This window comes from Dipteris shenzhenensis, chromosome 8 (genome assembly GCF_047967505.1).
Source record: "Dipteris shenzhenensis isolate YYH24624 ecotype China chromosome 8, Dip_SZ_1.0, whole genome shotgun sequence".
Lineage (NCBI taxonomy): Eukaryota > Viridiplantae > Streptophyta > Polypodiopsida > Gleicheniales > Dipteridaceae > Dipteris > Dipteris shenzhenensis.
In genome coordinates this window covers 22,285,728-22,303,598 of record NC_141603.1, presented here as the reverse complement: position 1 = coordinate 22,303,598, position 17,871 = coordinate 22,285,728, and the positions used below count along the sequence as shown (strand labels likewise).

Genomic DNA, 17,871 nt, shown 5'->3' with positions numbered 1-17,871 from the left:
TCGGTTGCACCACACACATGGGTTGATTTACTTGAACGTTGAATGTGTGTAGTGATTGTGGATTTAAAGTTTAAGAGAGAAGATTTGGACATTCCCCAGAGTCAAACATTGGTCTCGATTGCATGCAACGAAAGACCTTACCATGAATGGAACCACAGATTCGGCTGAACTCCACGAAAATATAAATTGTCGCCAACAGTCAAGGAAGCCGTTCGTAGATGGTTTGTGAATATGCACGAATAACGTGATACCGTTACAAACGGTAGCGAAACACAGTCTCTAATAGAAGTAGCAGGACGCCAAAGATAGAAAATCGTCTTTAAAGGGTCCAAGCTAAACAACAAATGCAATTGTTTCTAATACAAGTAGCACGACGCGAGTGGAGTCCCTAGCTAAATAATGAATGTCAATTGTTTGTAATAGAAGTAGCACGACTCGAGTGAAAGAGACAATTTCAACAGAGAACAGTACCACGCGTTTGCTTGCTTTTACCACCCTTAGCTTTCATATCCTCCATTCGCACGAGTTTGGCAGAGGTTGGCGTAACATGAGACGAATTTGCATTTGGGCAAACTTTGGCAAGGCCTGCAATCACAAAGAGTCAAAAAACGATGAAGGATTTCGTAAAAGAAGAACGAAAGGACGAAGTCAAGAAGAGAAGCCATAAAACAGACGACCTTTGACGAACGAGCCGCTATTAGTCTCCTTGAATTCCGTGGATCCTTCGATTGAAACACTCTCTCTAACCACAACACAATTCAAGTGCGATACTATGCTCATGAGTTGTCAATTTATAGGCTAGACACTGAGAGTATTCGGACGTCATTGCAAATCTCTGAACCTCCCACGGAATGAGTTCGCAATATTCGCGATCAATGCACACAGACAAATGCGCCGAACAAATCCTCTGAACCAAGGTTGAACACCAACAAAATTAATCAAACCATTCACATGCCAATCGTAAATCCTCATTGATTCTCTCCCCCACGGAATGAGTTCGCAATATTCACGATCAATGCACACAGACAAACGCGCCGAACAAATCCTCTGAACTGAGGTTGAACACCAACAAAATTAATCAAACCACTTACCTGCCAATCGTAAATCCTCATTCATTCTCTCCTCCACTAATCATGCTTTCCAGCACGAAAGACTTTGGACATAGCCACTAAATCTGCCGATGAGATGAGAACGAGTCTCCATTGCGCATCAAATCCATTGGCAACGCTTGAACCTTGCGCACAAATTGATTGCAGAGATATGAAACCACTTACCTCGCGCATCAAATCCGTAGCCAACGCTTGGAGCTTGCCCATAAACCATCGCAGAAGGACCATGCACGAAGAACTCTCCTCCACTTATCAAGAACTCTCACACTTCCAGCATCAAAGACGTCTACTGAGCAGAAAACAGAGAGCATTAAAACAAGCATGGAAAGATTCGGAGCTTGCACATAATTCCGCCGCTCAGACAGAAGGTCTGCTGGAAAAACTTTGGAGCTCGCACAAGACTTCACTGCAGAACGTCCGCTGCTGCAAAAAGGTTTGAGTGTGTCGAACTTGCATGCATGCAAAACCCGTCCGCTCACACAGCCATGCATTAAAAGGACCACCCAAATACTCAAACACGTGGACGAATAACAGAAGGCCACCCAACACGTGGACGAATAACAGACCCGTCCGCACACAGAGCCATGCATTAAAAAGACCACCCAATACTCAAACACATGGATGAATAACAGAAGGCCAACTAAAAAACTGAGAAAAGACTACCCAAAATTCAAAAAATCACGATTTTTGGCTTTTGTTTTTGTAGAACGACGCTAAGGATACCCCTTGGCATGCCAATTAGAGAGAGAGAGGGAGAGAGAGAAGTTGATTTTGGCAAAGATAGGAGAGAGAGAGCGAGCGAGCGCTTTTGGCAAAGATAGGGGGGAGAGAGAGAGAGAGCGAGCTAGGGGGGAGAGAGAGAGAGAGAGCGCTCGCGCGCGCTAAGTTGATTTTGGCAAAGATGGGAGAGAGAGAGAGAGAGCACGAGCTAAGTTGATTTTGGCAAAGATTTCCTAGATAGGTGAGAGAGAGCGAGAGAGAGAGAGAGGAGGGGGGCAGGAGAGAGTGTCGAGAGAAGAGAGAGAGCGCGAGAGGGAGCTTTTGGGGGGTTGGGGTGAGAGAGAGGAGCGAGAGAGAGAGAGAGAGAGAGAGAGAGAGAGTGTCACGTGTGGAAATTTGAGTGGAAGGGCGAGGAGAAACAGACCGGGGGGGCCGGTAGCCGGTGGAAGGGAGCTTGATGGGAGAGGGGCAGGGGAAGAAACAAGCAAACGTTCGAGGGAAGGAGCAGGCACCCTCTGCGCAGGTGCATCCGGTAAACCCATCTATCACAGATCCACAACAAACAACAACAAGAAGCTCTTCTACGACTACTGTGAACGAGGTACACACACACACACACACTCTCTCTCACACATACTCACTCTCTCATTTACACTCACATAAATTTTAACTCTCATATTCATCTTCTTCTTCTCCCCCTCCTCCTCCCCCTCCTCCATCTTTTGTTGTTGTAGTTTGTTTGTTGTTTGTGGGCATTTGTGGGCATTCGCATCTCTCCCCTTCTTCCTTCGTTCCTCCTCCTCTGCTGTTTTTTCCTTCTTAGCCCTCTTTCCCCCCCCCCCTGCTCTGTTTCCTTCTCTGTGTGCTCTGTTTCCTGCTTGTCCTCCTTGCCTTTCTAGCCTCCAAAGCTCCCTCCTGCTCTGTTCCCTGCTCTCTTTCCTGCTCTGTTTGTTGCTCCTCCTGCTCTGTTTCCTGCTTTTTCCTCTTTGCCTTTCTAGCCTCCAAAGCCCTCACCTTTCCCTTCCTTCCTTCCTTCCTCCTTCCCTTGCTTCTTTCTCCACACCCTTCTCTACTCCTCTCGCTTCTCACCCCCCCTGCTGCCCTCTTCCTCTACTTCTCTGCACCCTTACCTTGTTCTGTCGTTGCTACCTCCTACTAGCTTCTTTTCCAAAGCTCCTAGCTAGGCACAATGTCGGTCCATGCTTTCTGCTTGTCTCTTCCTGCTCTCTTCACCCCGCATTTGCCCTCTCGCCTTTCTTTGATCTCCTGCTACCCGGATCGAGCCTCGATCAGCTCTTTTCCCTGTTGGGTCCATCTTACCTCGGCCTTTCCTGCTCCTCTCCACCCTCTCTACTTGACCTGCAACGTGTTTCAGTACTCAAACCTCCTCTTTCCTCCTTTTTCCCTCCCAAATGCCGTCACCTAGCGACACTGGCTGAGCTTGTTTGAAAATGCTCCTAGGCTCTTTGGAGCGATCGGTCTTGTTACCCCCAGGATCTAAAAGTTACTTTCTGCTCGTCCGATGCTTTACCCCCATGGGCTGTCGCATGTTTCCTCTATTGAGCTTCTTGTCCTTGGTAGCATTTTGAAAACAATGCGAAGAGTTTTTAATCTTTCATTCGCTTCGTCCTGCCTTGGATTTCAACCGGAATGAAACCTTTATCAGCGAGGGAATCTCTGGCCGGGGAATTGAATAAGACGTCTATTCGTCTAGATACAGGACGTTAATGGCATGATGCTCTCCTTCATCCAGGGTGTATGCGTTCTTGTGCGCTTTATTGCTCGTACAATGTTCTGTGGGGGGCAAGGACACCTCGATCTTTCCCAAGTGAATTCAGGGAGGATTGCTCTGAGCCACACGAGCTAGTTACAAGACCATGGGGCAGAAAACATAAATTACAAAACTTTTAAACACAAGGTCTAAATTTTGCAGAATGATTTTAACTAACATTGCAGTTATTCTGAAGCAATGCTATGTAAGAAAGCCTGGCTGCATGTGGGCAATTAGACACGTTTCAGATGTTAGTAAGTCACTTAACTTTCCATCAAGGAAGCTATTTTTGAATGAGCAAACATACTAGACTTTTAACCCACACCTCTTGATAAGTGGGGTTGTGTTATAAGACAATTTGTGAGCAAGCCAGGGTAGAAGGGCTAATAAGCTCCCATTTTTGGCACTAACACATAAAGAGTAATACCATTTGTCTCTGCGTCAAGTTGACACATTAGCACACTTCCACAAGTTTTTACCAAGCCTTTTGAATTTATGTTACCACGTCCTATCCATCACATATGTGCCACGATCCATCGGATTTCGAAAATCCCACATATTTTGGGACATTAGAGCCTGCAACTTAAAAAGTTCTTAGATTCAGTACTGCATCTTGAGACTTGTCTGTTCTTAAGTATTTTCTTTGCTATGTATGTTGGTCTGAGTTTCAGAATACCTTTTCTTTTTTTTGGGTGCTACAAGCTGTAACTCTTGCAGGTCTTGTTGTGGAGGATCCATTTGTGAGGTTGTCCTTTTGCTTATAGCCAAAACTACCCAATGGGCGCTCTTGATTTCAATGGTGTGGACAAAGGTGACTATTGGGTATGGTGAAAACAGATGGATCCATATCAGAGGTAGCGCATAAAGACAGTTCTTGAAGAGTGACATGCAGGGTTATTGCTCTAAGCAGAAGCCTGAATTTTGCATGTTTCAGAGAGCCTCACTGTGTGCAACTACCACTTGTAATAGAGTATATGTTCTATCAAGTATGACAGTTGTTCGTGAAGGTTGGGAGCCTTCTTGTAGGGGATGAGTGGAGAGAGTGGTCTGATCTGTAACTCGACACGCCAGATTCGGGTAGATATAAACCTATAGACCTCTGCCTTGCTCTTAAAACTGCTGGAGTACTTGAGCTTGTTTTGACGTTGGTTTTATGCCAATCTGCTGCTATTTTGTCCACACATGTTGGTATACCTGCGGTCGGTCTGTCTCTTGCTGTTGTGCTGCCACCCGGGTGAGACTAAAGTGGTGCGTTGCCCTATCAGCTAGATTTAGATGCTTGTCTGGGAGAGACTAAAATGAAATCGTTTAGTCTTCACAAGCAGTTGTAGTTTGACTGAAGAGATTTTGGACTACCTTTTGATTAGCCTTCTCCTTTAGTGCTAGCCTTCGTCATGGCTGAGTCTGGCCTTCACCTCTGTAGTGCTGACAGAAACTCAGTACGAAGACTTTGTATGAATGGATGCTCAAGTATGTGTGGGTGTGTGTATTTGTATGTGTGAGAGCATATGCTTATACTATGGTCTACACCGACTGTTGGGCGCTGATGATGTCAGTGGGGATGTCATAGTAGCTCCCTGCTATGCGTGATGGAGTTTATGGTTTTCAACCTTATGAGTGACTATCGTGAGATTGAAATTGCACTATGTTGTGTTTTTAGAGGATGAGTTTGGGCATGTTCCTGGACTCATCTAGGTATATGTGCTGCCACCTGGGCTACTGGAACCCTGGATCAGCCTTATGCACTGTATAAAGTTCCTATTGCCACATACTACGGAAGATTGATTGAAGACCTCCTTTATACGGCAAGAAGGTGATGGAAAGTTATTTTACTCCTACTTTGTCATTCGCTACCATCTGCATTATGAGTAATCATCAATGGAGGGGGATGATACGAAACAAGCACTAAGATAAGGGGTAAGCATGAGTGTAATCTTGGACCAAACTCTGTAGTGTCAGATCTGAATAACCACCAAGTTTCTTGGGGGAGCTGGCAAGGCTCGCCTCATAGCCGTTGATTGGTAGAAGGATCACCCTCCAAGCTTGAGGTTAGCCAAGCACTGAGCTGCACCCATAGCCACAACCTTCATCTATCCAGGTGTTCAGCTAGATTTGGCATAGGCCTGCTCTTGGTCTTGGTATCCCAAGGAGTTCATCCTTTGGGATCCCCACAAATGAGCCCACAGCTCAAATATATAGACCTACCTAGAGATGTCCCTAACTTAAGGGCACCTGTCCCTGCTAGCCACTAGGCTTCCTTGCAGTTGTCCAGTAGTAGACATGCTATTATGACAGATTCTTCAATGCTGTCCACTTGAGAGCGAGACCCCAGGATATCCAGAGGATACTTTTCTACATATGCAGGCTGGACCTCTCCTTATCTGAACGCTGTTCCTTCTGCTAGAGTCATTCATGTGTGAGAGACAGGTGGCGCAGGAGAATGTACATGTGCCTACGTATGCAGATGGACATATTTATTTAATACATACGTCCAATGAAATATAAAGAATAGGAGGTCTGCTTCAGCAGTGTAATTGGAACAGTGGTTAACATGCATTTTCACATGTGGGGTGCCTGGTCCTCTGCTTGGGCGTCAAATGATTAGGAACTTTCGTCTGTAAACATTTATGGATGCATTATGAAGAGAAGTAGATGGAGACTTGGGGTCTGAATTTTGGCCCTCAAGTCTCCGACTGGCACTCTCTTCATGCACATAGGACAAACAAAGGTGCCTTTTGCATATTATTGGGCAATGCTTAACTTATTTTGTGTCCAGGTGTAACACTTTGGAACGATGAAGGACATCAAAGTGAGAAAGATGTCTGAAGCCAAGGATGCCAAGTGAGCGCTTTTATTCTATATTAAACAAATTGCCATTTTGTGTTGTCCGTTGGGTCTATCTGCGCTGGTAACAAAGATTGCTATTTTTTATTTTGTTGCCTTAATTTCAGGGAGGCAAAGAAAAGACAACAATTAGCAGTCAAGGAGCAAAAAGCGAAAAAGAGAGAAGGCAGGAAAGAGCGCAAAGCCAAGAAGGACCCCAACAAACCCAAGAGAGCACCAACCCCTTTCTTTCTTTACTTGTGAGTATTGGTTATAGGAGAATTGGATATTTGAGCGTGAGTGCTTTGCGTGTTGGTGTGATATTTTCTATTTCATGATCTTCCCAAGTTACTTGATCCCATACTGGATTTCCTGTTTTTTTCCTGTCGGGCGGTGGGGGTGCTGATGGGAATACAGAGCAGATTTTAGAAAGCTTTACAAGGAACAACATCCTGACGTCAAGGGTGTGGCAGTGGTATGTTTTAATGCCTATGTTTGTGTTGTTGTTCCATCCTGCTGCCATCCTCTCGTGTTACATTGAATCTGTTATGCCAGATGGTCACAAGTCGATTCTTACTTCTGCTCAGGTTGGCAAAGCTTGTGGTGACAAGTGGAAAGAAATGACTAAAGAGGTGGTTTTCTTCAATTCGATTCTGTCACCTTGGTGTTATGGCTGCTTAAAGTGCAAGTTTTGGACTGACTTAGTATCTGCACTCTTCAGGAGAAAGCACCTTATGTTGCAAAGGCTGCTCAGGAAAGGGATGAGTATGAAAAGGCCCTTGCATCTTATAACCAAAAAAAGGTGAGGCTCAAAGTTGATTAGTTCTAGGCATGTTTAAGCTTTGCTCTGTTCCTGGTGCTGTTTTGCGCCAACAAACCGTTTCAGAAATTTCCAAAGTATTACTGGTTTTACATTGTATCTCTGTAGAATACTGGAGGTAGTACTCATGGTGCTGATGAAGATGAAGCAGAAGAATCAGAGAAGTCAAAGTCAGATGTTGATGAGGATGAAGAGAGTGGAGAGGTAGGTCACATCCACACCTTGGTTGTAACCCCCAATCTCTGACTACATGATTCCATTTGTTATTGTAACAATTCCATGTCCGTGGCAGGAAGAAGACGATGCTGAATGAATGCAGGCCACGGAAATCCCCTCCATCGTCGACACTGTTACAGATACATAATTGCTACAGAGCTTTTGAAGTTGCACCCAGTAGGTTTTGCAGTTTGACTGGTCGTGATATTAGGCCACCTTCGTCTCATTATGTCAGTCTGGTATTTACAAAGGGGAACATGATATTATTTAACAAGTCAGTTGTATAACATATTTTGTTCTCGCAAATCTTGGTTACTTGAAGCTTCATGTCTATATTGGACGAGGTGTAGATGCCACCTAAAATCTGTCTATGAGAAAAAACATTTTCAGAACTATGTCTTGATTATATCGTAACCAAATTGGCATTCAGTGTTTATGAGACGTTAACAAGATGGCTCATGAAAATGCTTCGCTGTCATATACTATGTATTGGTGATCATGAGAAGACAGTATGATTGCTCGTGTACCAGTCGTTCTCAGAAATGATGATAAAAGAGATTCTTTTTTTCTTTATGCCTCTTGCATCTGATGCTTATGGGAGATGTAGTTGTCATTGTGATTGAAATTCGTACCTCTTGAATAGAGCATGGAAGCAGCAAAAGTCCTGGATACTTAAAATTGGTGGCCTTCCTAGATCGTGTCCTGAGGTGGTGATTTCGTTTTTCTTAAACAAACATAATTGGAGCAATCAATTCAATAAGGTTCAGAATTCGAAGGAGGCCTTGTTAAGGCAATTTCGGAGGTGTGTTGTCATGGAATGGAATAAGAGAGTGTAGGAAATCATTTTTGTGCGACTTGATTCTTATGCAGATTAGAGGGGCAACATCCTCTCTAGGGGGGGAAGAGGCTGCCATTATGGACTAGATTGGGGCTTTAGGCTCCTTATCAACCAGAAATGTGTTCTTGAGGACTTTGATGACCTTCATTTGGGTCATATGACATTGCAAGAGACAATCCTTGGATACTCCATGAAGAAGTGACTTCACCATAACAAGATCATCAAAATTTATTGTTGCCTTTCGCAAAGGGAAGGTAGCCTATGGAATGATGCCCTTTGTTCTCTACAATGCCCCAATCACTTACCAAAGGAGGTTCTCTTCATTCGCTATGGAAGGGAATGAGAATAGCAAGGTACTTGCCAAAGGAGGCTTTCACTCTACAATGAAGAAGACTCACAACAAGAAGGGGCTAACTCTCAAGTCTAGCTCTTACATAATCTGAAACACATGTGCAAGTAAGTGTTCCAAACACATTTTAATTGTTTGGTATTCTACAAACTTAGTGTACTTGAAATTTGTCTTTGCAGCAAGCAAGCGACACACCAATCGAAGCCAACGACGAAGTAATTTCTTGCAATGGTTTTAATGATGCAAAGAGTTTCCAACCATTTCCCCATAATTTTCCCTCCATTGCAAAAGCAATAATTCCTTAAAAAGAACATTTTGTAGGGGAGGGGGATTCATTAGTTTTGTTAAGCATCAGATTGCACTCATAGATTTGTTTTTGAGGGGAAATTGTTTTGCGAGCAAATCCCAAATACCCAACCTTTCTGAAATGTGACTTTGCGGACAAGTTTTGTTCACACACAGTCACGTTGCTCATTCCCTCACCATACATTTATCAATTTGTGAACTTCTTGGAAAATGGTGAGTTCTATAGAATTGAGGGAGCAACTGTGGTTCCAAGGAGAATAATAGAGGGTGGGACTTCAAAGTTTTCTCGACTTGTTGATGCAACAACATGCATCATTCGAGGAAACTCTTTCGAAGGAAACCTTCGATTGTTGCCTAACCATCCTATTTGCAAATACGTTCCTTGGGTTGTAGAAATGATTAACTTTGGCAAATTGAATGTTCCCAATGTCATGGGGACAATTGCAATAGTGATTATTAAAGTTTCAAGCAATGAAGGTATGGCTGACTAAAGCATTGTCATGGATGGACCACGCAATGAGCATAGAGTTGCGTTTAGTAAGGAACCTTAACTTGTAAAATTTTATTTGATTGCCTCTTATAACTTAGGTGATTTCAACATTGTTGCACATTCTTGTAGCTGTCTTTCGTTATCGAAAGAAATCACACTCACTCAACTTGTACAAGAATTCAACGAGGAAGGTGTGGTTATGTACATCTTGAAGAATGTATCATTCTTGAAGGCCAAGAATATAATGTGAGTGTTTGACTTCACTACTCTTGCGGAGGTGCCCGACAGTCCAACAAAAGATGATTTGAAACAGGCTTTCATCATCCAAGTCTCTCGACTAGGTTATGGAACAAAGGTAATCATCATCACACCAAATATTTATTTGTTTCATATCATCAAAGACTCACCTTAAGTTCGATGTGCTTTGCAGGTACTTGGCATTTTGCATTTCACTCAAGTCAATGCGGACTTGTTGGAGCACATTTGCGAGACTTGTGGAGGCTTTCGCGTTAGCCGCGACCCGCTACATCCTTATTGTTATTCTTGCAAAGGCCCTCAGCCTATTGCACAAGTCCCTTGCTTGACAAGAGACATCGTGCAACGTGGTGGTGATTCAGTTCCTATTCATCTTAGAGGGCCATATGTAGACATTGGACTTTCTTTTGGAGTTTCCTTCTTGCAATTATATGAGGAAGACCTTATGACATCACGTAGTAAGCTCAAATCATGCAAACCTAGCGGAAGACCTTATGACAGCACGTAGTAAGCTCAAATCATGCAAACCTAGCAGAAGCTTCACTATTGATAGCTCTAGGTTTGTGATTGCATTTGAGCCAAATGTGTAGCCTTGTTTTTCAATCTCTAAACATTCACTTTTCTTCATTTTGGCAAAAAATCCCTTGTTTTGTGTTGCGCTTTTAATCATTCCAAGGTACTCATTCTATAAAATTTGAAGAGGCACATTGACACTATTATGGATATGCTCCAACTTCTAAATGCTAAACATTTATCGCTAAACATCCTTCAAACAGAAATGCTATTGTTTGTCTTCAAAAGTTTTTCCTAATCTTGTCCTACGAACAATTTCTAAAAACCACATTTAACAATATCAGAAGTAAAAAAACAATGCACAACAATCCTTGGGACTTGTTGGCTTCAACTAGTGCGAAAAAGCCACTATCAATAGAAGATGTTCATGACCTAACCGAAATATCCTCAGCATCTCGAGCATTGATTGTAGACATTCTTCAACGTTTCCATTCGATTTTCGAAACTCCCTTTTGCTACGATGGCATTAAGATGTCCTCAAAAATCACAATAGGTGAAACTAAAGGAAAGCTTGTGAATACTCTCCTTTTGGAAGAATCTAGTGGCATTTCTACAATCACACATTGATACATTTACAAGGAAAACGTACATATCAAGTATGGTCCATGCTAGATGAAGCAAAACTACAACAACTTCTTCAAATCAATCCAAACTTAACAGCAAAATACATTGATATTGTGTTCTGTAGTTGAGGTCCTTACTAATTTGTGGCATTATGTACCAAACTATACAGAGACCTCGAATTGGTCATGTTCGACGAAGCGTCACTAATTGGCCATAGCATGTTCGTTGCAACAGACATACGACTACGAGAGATAAAACATAACCACATGCAACCATTTGGAGGAGTAGATGTCCTCTTGTGTGGAGATCTATGCTAGATGTCCTCTTGTGTGGAGATCTATGCCAAGCTAGCCCAACAAAAGACTCTTAGCTTTTCATGGATCAATCATCAAACACATCCACAACAACATCTTTTTGGTAGGACAATGTAATGATGTATGAACTTAACATTCCAATGCGACAAACAAACAATGATTTTATAGAACTACTAAACAAAATAAGAATAGGCAAACAAATAATACAAGACATCTCCAACATAAACCAACAATACTACTGAAGACCATTGCAAAAACAAAACATTCCAGACCTCTTCTACACCAATGTGGCAAAAGACATCCACAACAAGGAAATTTTTGATTTGCTAGAAGATAATCCACACATTCTTCATGCTATAGACAAAAAACACAAAACATGCAGCAAAACAATAAAACCACCATCCAGTGCAAAAAACACTGCAAGCTTACACAAAACATTGCACCTAAAACTAGGAATGATTGTAGAAATATGCTCGAGCAACTTAGACATTACCGATGGTTTGGTCAACGATACAAATGGCATATTAAAAAATTTACAAGTTTCGCAAGAAAAATAAGTCATTTTGATCATGTTTAACGACAAGAACACTAGAAAACAAGCACACCTTAAACACTCAAACTTGTACAATACCACTATGCCATTAGCTTGGACATCTATACACCAAATAACAAGAGAATTTCAAATAGGGAAGAACTGCTTGAACGCAGTTTCAAGGCACCAATTCCCAATTCAACCTGTAGTAGCAAGAACAATACATCGTTCCCAAGGACTCTCCATGGATTTGCTAGCTTTTGATCCAACATTGATTAAGTCGCATGGGCTAACATACATAGCGTTATCGTGTCTCAAAAACCCTGAAAACTTGTACGTTATCAACCCACTACAACAAAAACATATCAAGGTGGACCAAAAAGTTCTCAAAGAGATTGAACATTTGCAAGCGGAACGTAAATGGATTTTCCATCAAAAAAACTTGTCATCAATCAATAACATACATCCAACACTGCAATCTCTAAACATGAGCACTTAATGCACATTATGATGACATACTAAATGACAAAAGTTTGCAAAGTGCCACAATACTATGTCTTCAAGAATTACATACAAATTCTTCGAGTACACTCTATTTGCCGCAATTTACATGTCTCCAAAAAAACAAAGAAAAATTTAAGATTGGTACGCAAAGAATAAATCTTCAACAACAAATGCGAGTGCTTGCTAACAATATTCTCCACCATCAATTCCTATGAATTTGCAATTATTAATATCTACAAATCACCATCGGCACCACATTCAATCCTTTAATCATCATTAGAAAAGATGCTATGCAACATTAAATAGACAACACACACAACAATCATAGGACATTTTAATATAAACTACAACATCTCGAACAACAACGCAACATAAACCATAAACTTTCTTACAGAAAATAATTTCACTTAACTGATTCAACATCCCACTACAATACATGGATCGACAATTGGCCACATATGGACAAACGCAAAACATTGACACATATTAACAGGAACTAACTTCATTTATTTGTCAACCACTCTCTCCTTTACACAAACATTGTTGTCGCTCTAGGGCATGCCTTTTGAATGTAATTCACCTTGTTAAGTGACAAGTATTGTTTGCCAAAATCAACTTAGCTCTCTCTCTCTCTCTCTCTCTCTCTCTCCCTCCTATCTTGTTCTTCAACTAGAATGCTTGGCCAACTCTTAGGTGTATGGGCCAACTACCAACTATATGGGATATTGTAAGTAGCTAATAATAGGTCAGTTCATCTAACAACTTCGAAAGTGCCACATGGTTTTGCAAGATTTTAGAGTTTCATAAAATGCTCTAGTGTTGGCCAAGTAAAAATCAACTTAGCTCTCTCTCTCTCTCTCTCTCTCTCTCTCTCTCTCTCTCTCTCTCGCTTGAAGTTAACAAAGACTATCTATCTCCATTGAAATCCTACACAACTTGCATGGGTCTTGGATCAATGCTCCCAATTTGCACACTAACATTTGAAAAAAAAAGCTGCCTGTCTACCTATCTCTCCCTCCTTATAATGAAATGTATTAATACCGAACTTCTTTTTCTCCTTTTTCTTTTAACCAAAGTGAGATAATAGTCCCATATATTTTACCTATATTTTATTTCACCAATAAGAAAGCAAAACATTGCTTAACAACTATTCTTTCCCAAAGATAGCAAGAGTGCTCTTGGGCAATGCCTCCTGGTATGGTAAAGCGAGCGCTTTTAAATGCAAAAGAGAAGGTGAATGATTTTTTAACAGACATTGGGCTATTAAAAGGAAATTTTTGTAGGATGATCTCCATAAATGGCAAATTGAAACAATCTTGATTAATTTTAAAAAAATTACACTTGGAAATTCAAAAAAAACTTTCAATCCTCCACTCTAGCAATCGCTCTAAGGAGGCTGTGCTAACAAACAAAAGCCCTCATATATTCAAGGCCTCCCTAAACCATATGCTTCTCAACAATCAACTAAGTAATTTATATGAAACATACCTCTAGCCAAGCCCATTAAAGAGTTGCATGTTACATCTTCATCTATAGCCATAAATCTACATGACAATTTGATGCTTCTTTAGCAATGTAGCCTAGCTTGCCACAATTACAACACTTCACCTTACTCTTGTTTTGTTTTGCATTTCAAACTTTGATTTTATTTAGTGTATCTAATCTTGGACAAAAAGACAATGACCTCCCGCATCCCCCTTACCCCTCGTCATCGATCACTTTTGCACATTTTAACATTTGAGCAACACACTGTCAACTTCAACAGATTTAAAATCCAACTCAAAATCAGCCTCACCTTGTGGGAACAACTTGTGTGCCTCACTAGCTTATTGCTAGAGTTCCCTAATAATTGTCCACTATGCCCTACCACTCACCCCCAAATAAAAATAGTTTGCGTGTGTGCATTGACTATAACATGGCTATACCATCACTTCACTATGAAAATTGTGAAATGCATACCACATATCTTTGCTACTAATGCACCTTCATCATAGTCATCCCTGCACACCATCCATACCCATGGCTGGATATATATGGCTATGGCCATATGAGTGTGTAGCAATGTGTGCACCACTTATGTGATGATGGTATGTGTAGCAGTGTGTGCACCATTTGTATGATTTTACACATGTGTAGCAATGTGTGCACTATGTGCTGGTATGTGTTGCATGTGTGTACCATCCATCTATGATTTGCTAATTTTGCATCACTTAAATGCTGAAAGATTGAAAAATAATGGGATAATCCCAATTCTCGTAACACCCTTGCACCTTTCCATCCATCCTCTTCCTCTCTCTTGGGCAATAGGCTAATCAACTCGTCGTATTTGATAACTGAGCCTCTAGCAATCCTTGTGCCCTTCCAATGAAGGGGGTTAAGTGTTGGAAGATTCTCTCGATGAACTTTAAATCTTCCATATCAAAGCCATTCTCTATCTCTGAGGATCTTGTTTTTATTCATATGGTCCAACATTGCATCTCCATTCTGCATCTTCATGTTTTATGACTACATCTTGAGATTATAGTGGGTCACCAAGGTCTCATAAATGATGTCCTTTGTATGAGGTGATTGAGGCGAAGTATTGCAGTTGTTCTTAGGCATTAACAAATTGGTCACAAGTGTGCATAGTATGGTAAGGCAAGTAGTACAATGGCCAAAATCTAAATGCTTTGCTAGGGACATATACATGATTCACTTTTGATGAAACTTTTAATTTGGCCTTTTTGAAGGTTGCATTGTTGATTTGGGTTTGGATGGTGTGTAACCAAATGGGATTCTCTTACAAATGTAAGGAAGGACATGAGGTTACATATCTTCGGTGACATGTAATCTAAAGGATTCATAGGCTATTTCATTCATGAGAAAAAAATCAAGTACGATATATTCAAAGGAAATATGTAAGCTCTAAGAGGTGAAGAATCATGGCTCCAATTCCAGAACGTAAGAAAATGGTTATCCTACTTTAATGAGAGTTTGTTATAAGAAGTTTTACATGAGATGAGTGATAAGAGATTAATGTGAGGCCTTACTCCTGAGCATTTGGAGTAAGAAAAATTTGATAGAAGTAATCATATTCTTCAAGAATTTTCATGTTTGTTGTGATACTAAGACAAATCAAAGTCAAGATCTAACAAATATAGATTAATAGCCACGGTTAATAGAGTGGTTGTTTGTAATTAGAGGTATCAATAATTAACAAGAATATCATATGATTGGAGCATTTGTGCTTAGGTTAAAGGTAGATTGATACAACAAACAATGACAAATGGAATGTGGATTGCTTCCTCTATGAATGATGAAGAAAGTTGTCTGAGGGAATTTTGATAGGACATTACAAGAAAGAGAACAAGGAATGATCTCTAGGTCAATCTTGTACAAAATTTATTATGGGAAATCTTGCGAACTTTAAAATTCCATCGAAGTAGAGGATGCAAAGTGCAAGATTTGTAATGAATTAAGGAATGCCATTGAACATTGTAAATGCAAGTACCTTTAAGGAAAGTATATTAAATGGTGATCATTTTATCTCCATCAAATGCATGATGACAAAATGTTGTATGCTTCTTGGAGGTAAGAAGCTATTTCAAATGTAAACAAGTGCTTGTGCATCAGCATTAATGGCTGCATAAGACTACAATGACCTTACAAGGGTATAGGCATCTCAGATGGAGGGAAGCCAAGGAATCAAGACCCACTATGTCTCACAAAAAGTATAGAGTGTATCTAGATGACACTATAGGCCCTTGGTTGATGAGGAGAATAGAACCATAGCATCCACGTTTATAGTAGAATCAGCCTCAAAGAACTAGCTAAAAGTGAGCCTGCTTTGCCTGATGTCATGATGAAGGACTCAATGTAGAGGCCAAAAAGATTGGTGATAAAGGAGAACCTTATTTGACCACAATCATGCTCTTGATCTCCTTTCTCTCTTAAGTTATCATCCTAACTTTTCCTGGTACTTGCTCATAGAGTGTCAAGAATGCTAAGATGATGTCTTGCCTATACCCTAGACAAGTAATAGTCTAAATAGTTGAGCCTATGCATTTGCATCAAAATCTTGGCAAAACCCCACAAAGCAAAAGTAGACTAGTTTCTTCCGTGCCCTATCATTCTCAATGATGTCTCTCAATGTGCCTCTTTATGTGAAAAGGTGGTCCAGCGGGGTTGAACGTAGAGTGGAAGCAATGAATGATCATCCCCATCCAAGAAGTCTGTGGGCTTCAATAGAATGCAAGAAAAGTAGAGATAACCTAAGTGCAGAAGTCATTGCTAGAGTGATGATGCTTTGGCATGTAAATACATGAGTTTATCTAAATAAGATGGACATCTATAAAAAGCAGGTGGAATGCAAGGTGTTTGACGAGCACATCATAAACATGCTTGATATAACACAGGTCAGTGGTTGCTAGGACCATCCTGGTGGTTGTTTGTGATTGAGCTTTGGGATAGTTTACTTCTTTTATTTCTAAATCAGGCTAACTTGGACTTAATGTGATTGTCCTAAACCAGCCCAGTGGTTGGAACCTCATGCAACTGTGGCTGGTTCAGCTCAAACACCAGTTATGTGATTGTTTTGAACCAGCGTGGTTGAACAAAAATTAACAACAATATATTTTGCAATAGAACGAGAATATATTGTTATTGTCCTAAAGCATCCTGGTGGTTGGGACATCATACAACAGTGGCTAGTACAGCTCAAACATGAGTTATGTGATTGTCTTGAACCAGCGTGGTTGAACAAAAATTAACACCAATATATTTTGCAATAGAACAACAATATATTATTATTTTACTAAACCAATCTAGTGGTTGGAACATCATGCAACCATGGGTTTAGCTCAAACACCAGTTATGTGATTGTCTTGAACTAGCATGGTTGAACAAACATTACTTGTTAACTAGATCGGTGGTTGAAATTACTGTGTTTCTTAGTACTTAAATTAGTTAAATTTAATTTCTTATTGTTCGGGTCATATACCACTTAATTTCGAGATCGGGATGGCTTGGAATTAATGTGATGGTCTTGTAGATAGAGCATTTCAGACACTGTTGCATAACATGATAGGCATCTGATTTAACTATCAAGTTTGCCAATACTATAGTTTGACTCTCTACATGAAGAAGTTGCTTCTTGAAATTTCCTTCCTCCCTCATCCTAAGGCTGCAGATGTTCTCCTTCAGCTCCTCCACTCTTTGCTCACTCCATGCAATAGCTTCATCTGATTCCCTCAGCATCTCTTGAAGCTGCTTAAATTAATCATTCACATCAAGATGGGCCATTTCTAAGACCATGCAATTCATCAAGTTGGTTATCACGCTCTTGGAGATCGTCCTTGAGAAAGTGATATCACGTCCTTTCAGTTTCTCTACTGCTACTTGAACATGATAAAACTTCATGGTTCCTCTCGTATTAGGAAATAAGTGCATTATCTTCTTTAGCACATCTTGGAGGTCTGTTGGTAAGCTAGAAAGCTTGACTCCACCATCTACACTTATCTGAGCATTGGGGTATACATCTAGAATATCCTGTCTCTTCCACTGCTTCTCCAAGAAGTGTGCTTGCAAATTGCCTCCAACAATGCCTAGTGCCTTTTCAATCATGCTTTCAGTATGTTAATCTTCTGACCTTGATAGATTGTGTGTCCCTCCTTCACGTTCACCTCCTCTACCAACCTAGTAAAGTTGTT

General features: G+C 40.8%; 1 protein-coding gene across 2 annotated transcripts; it reads left to right on the top strand.

Moving 5' to 3' along the window:
- The first annotated feature begins 2,275 nt into the window (after positions 1 to 2,275).
- LOC147899286 (HMG1/2-like protein) lies at positions 2,276 to 7,895 on the top strand. 2 transcript variants are annotated; one of them, XM_087378293.1, is made up of 9 exons: positions 3,470 to 3,747; positions 3,786 to 3,854; positions 6,377 to 6,441; positions 6,552 to 6,683; positions 6,841 to 6,898; positions 7,011 to 7,055; positions 7,145 to 7,225; positions 7,352 to 7,447; positions 7,536 to 7,895. In XM_087378293.1, exons 3-9 carry the CDS (start codon positions 6,395 to 6,397, stop codon positions 7,554 to 7,556), a joined length of 480 nt encoding a protein of 159 aa, XP_087234419.1. In that variant the 5' UTR covers positions 3,470 to 3,747; positions 3,786 to 3,854; positions 6,377 to 6,394; the 3' UTR covers positions 7,557 to 7,895. The 2 variants fall into 2 exon arrangements, with proteins under 2 accessions (XP_087234418.1, XP_087234419.1); XM_087378292.1 differs by lacking the exons at positions 3,470 to 3,747; positions 3,786 to 3,854 and adding an exon at positions 2,276 to 2,430.
- Positions 7,896 to 17,871: the final 9,976 nt, after the last annotated feature.

What these genes read in the sequence shown, in the direction of transcription:
- LOC147899286 (XM_087378292.1), top strand. Translation starts at nt 6,395, where the DNA reads ATGAAGGACATCAAAGTGAGAAAGATGTCTGAAGCCAAGGATGCCAA. An exon ending in ACCCCTTTCTTTCTTTACTT is followed by an intron (nt 6,684 to 6,840) that starts GTGAGTATTGGT and finishes ATGGGAATACAG; the next exon opens with AGCAGATTTTAGAAAGCTTT. An exon ending in ACGTCAAGGGTGTGGCAGTG is followed by an intron (nt 6,899 to 7,010) that starts GTATGTTTTAAT and finishes ACTTCTGCTCAG; the next exon opens with GTTGGCAAAGCTTGTGGTGA.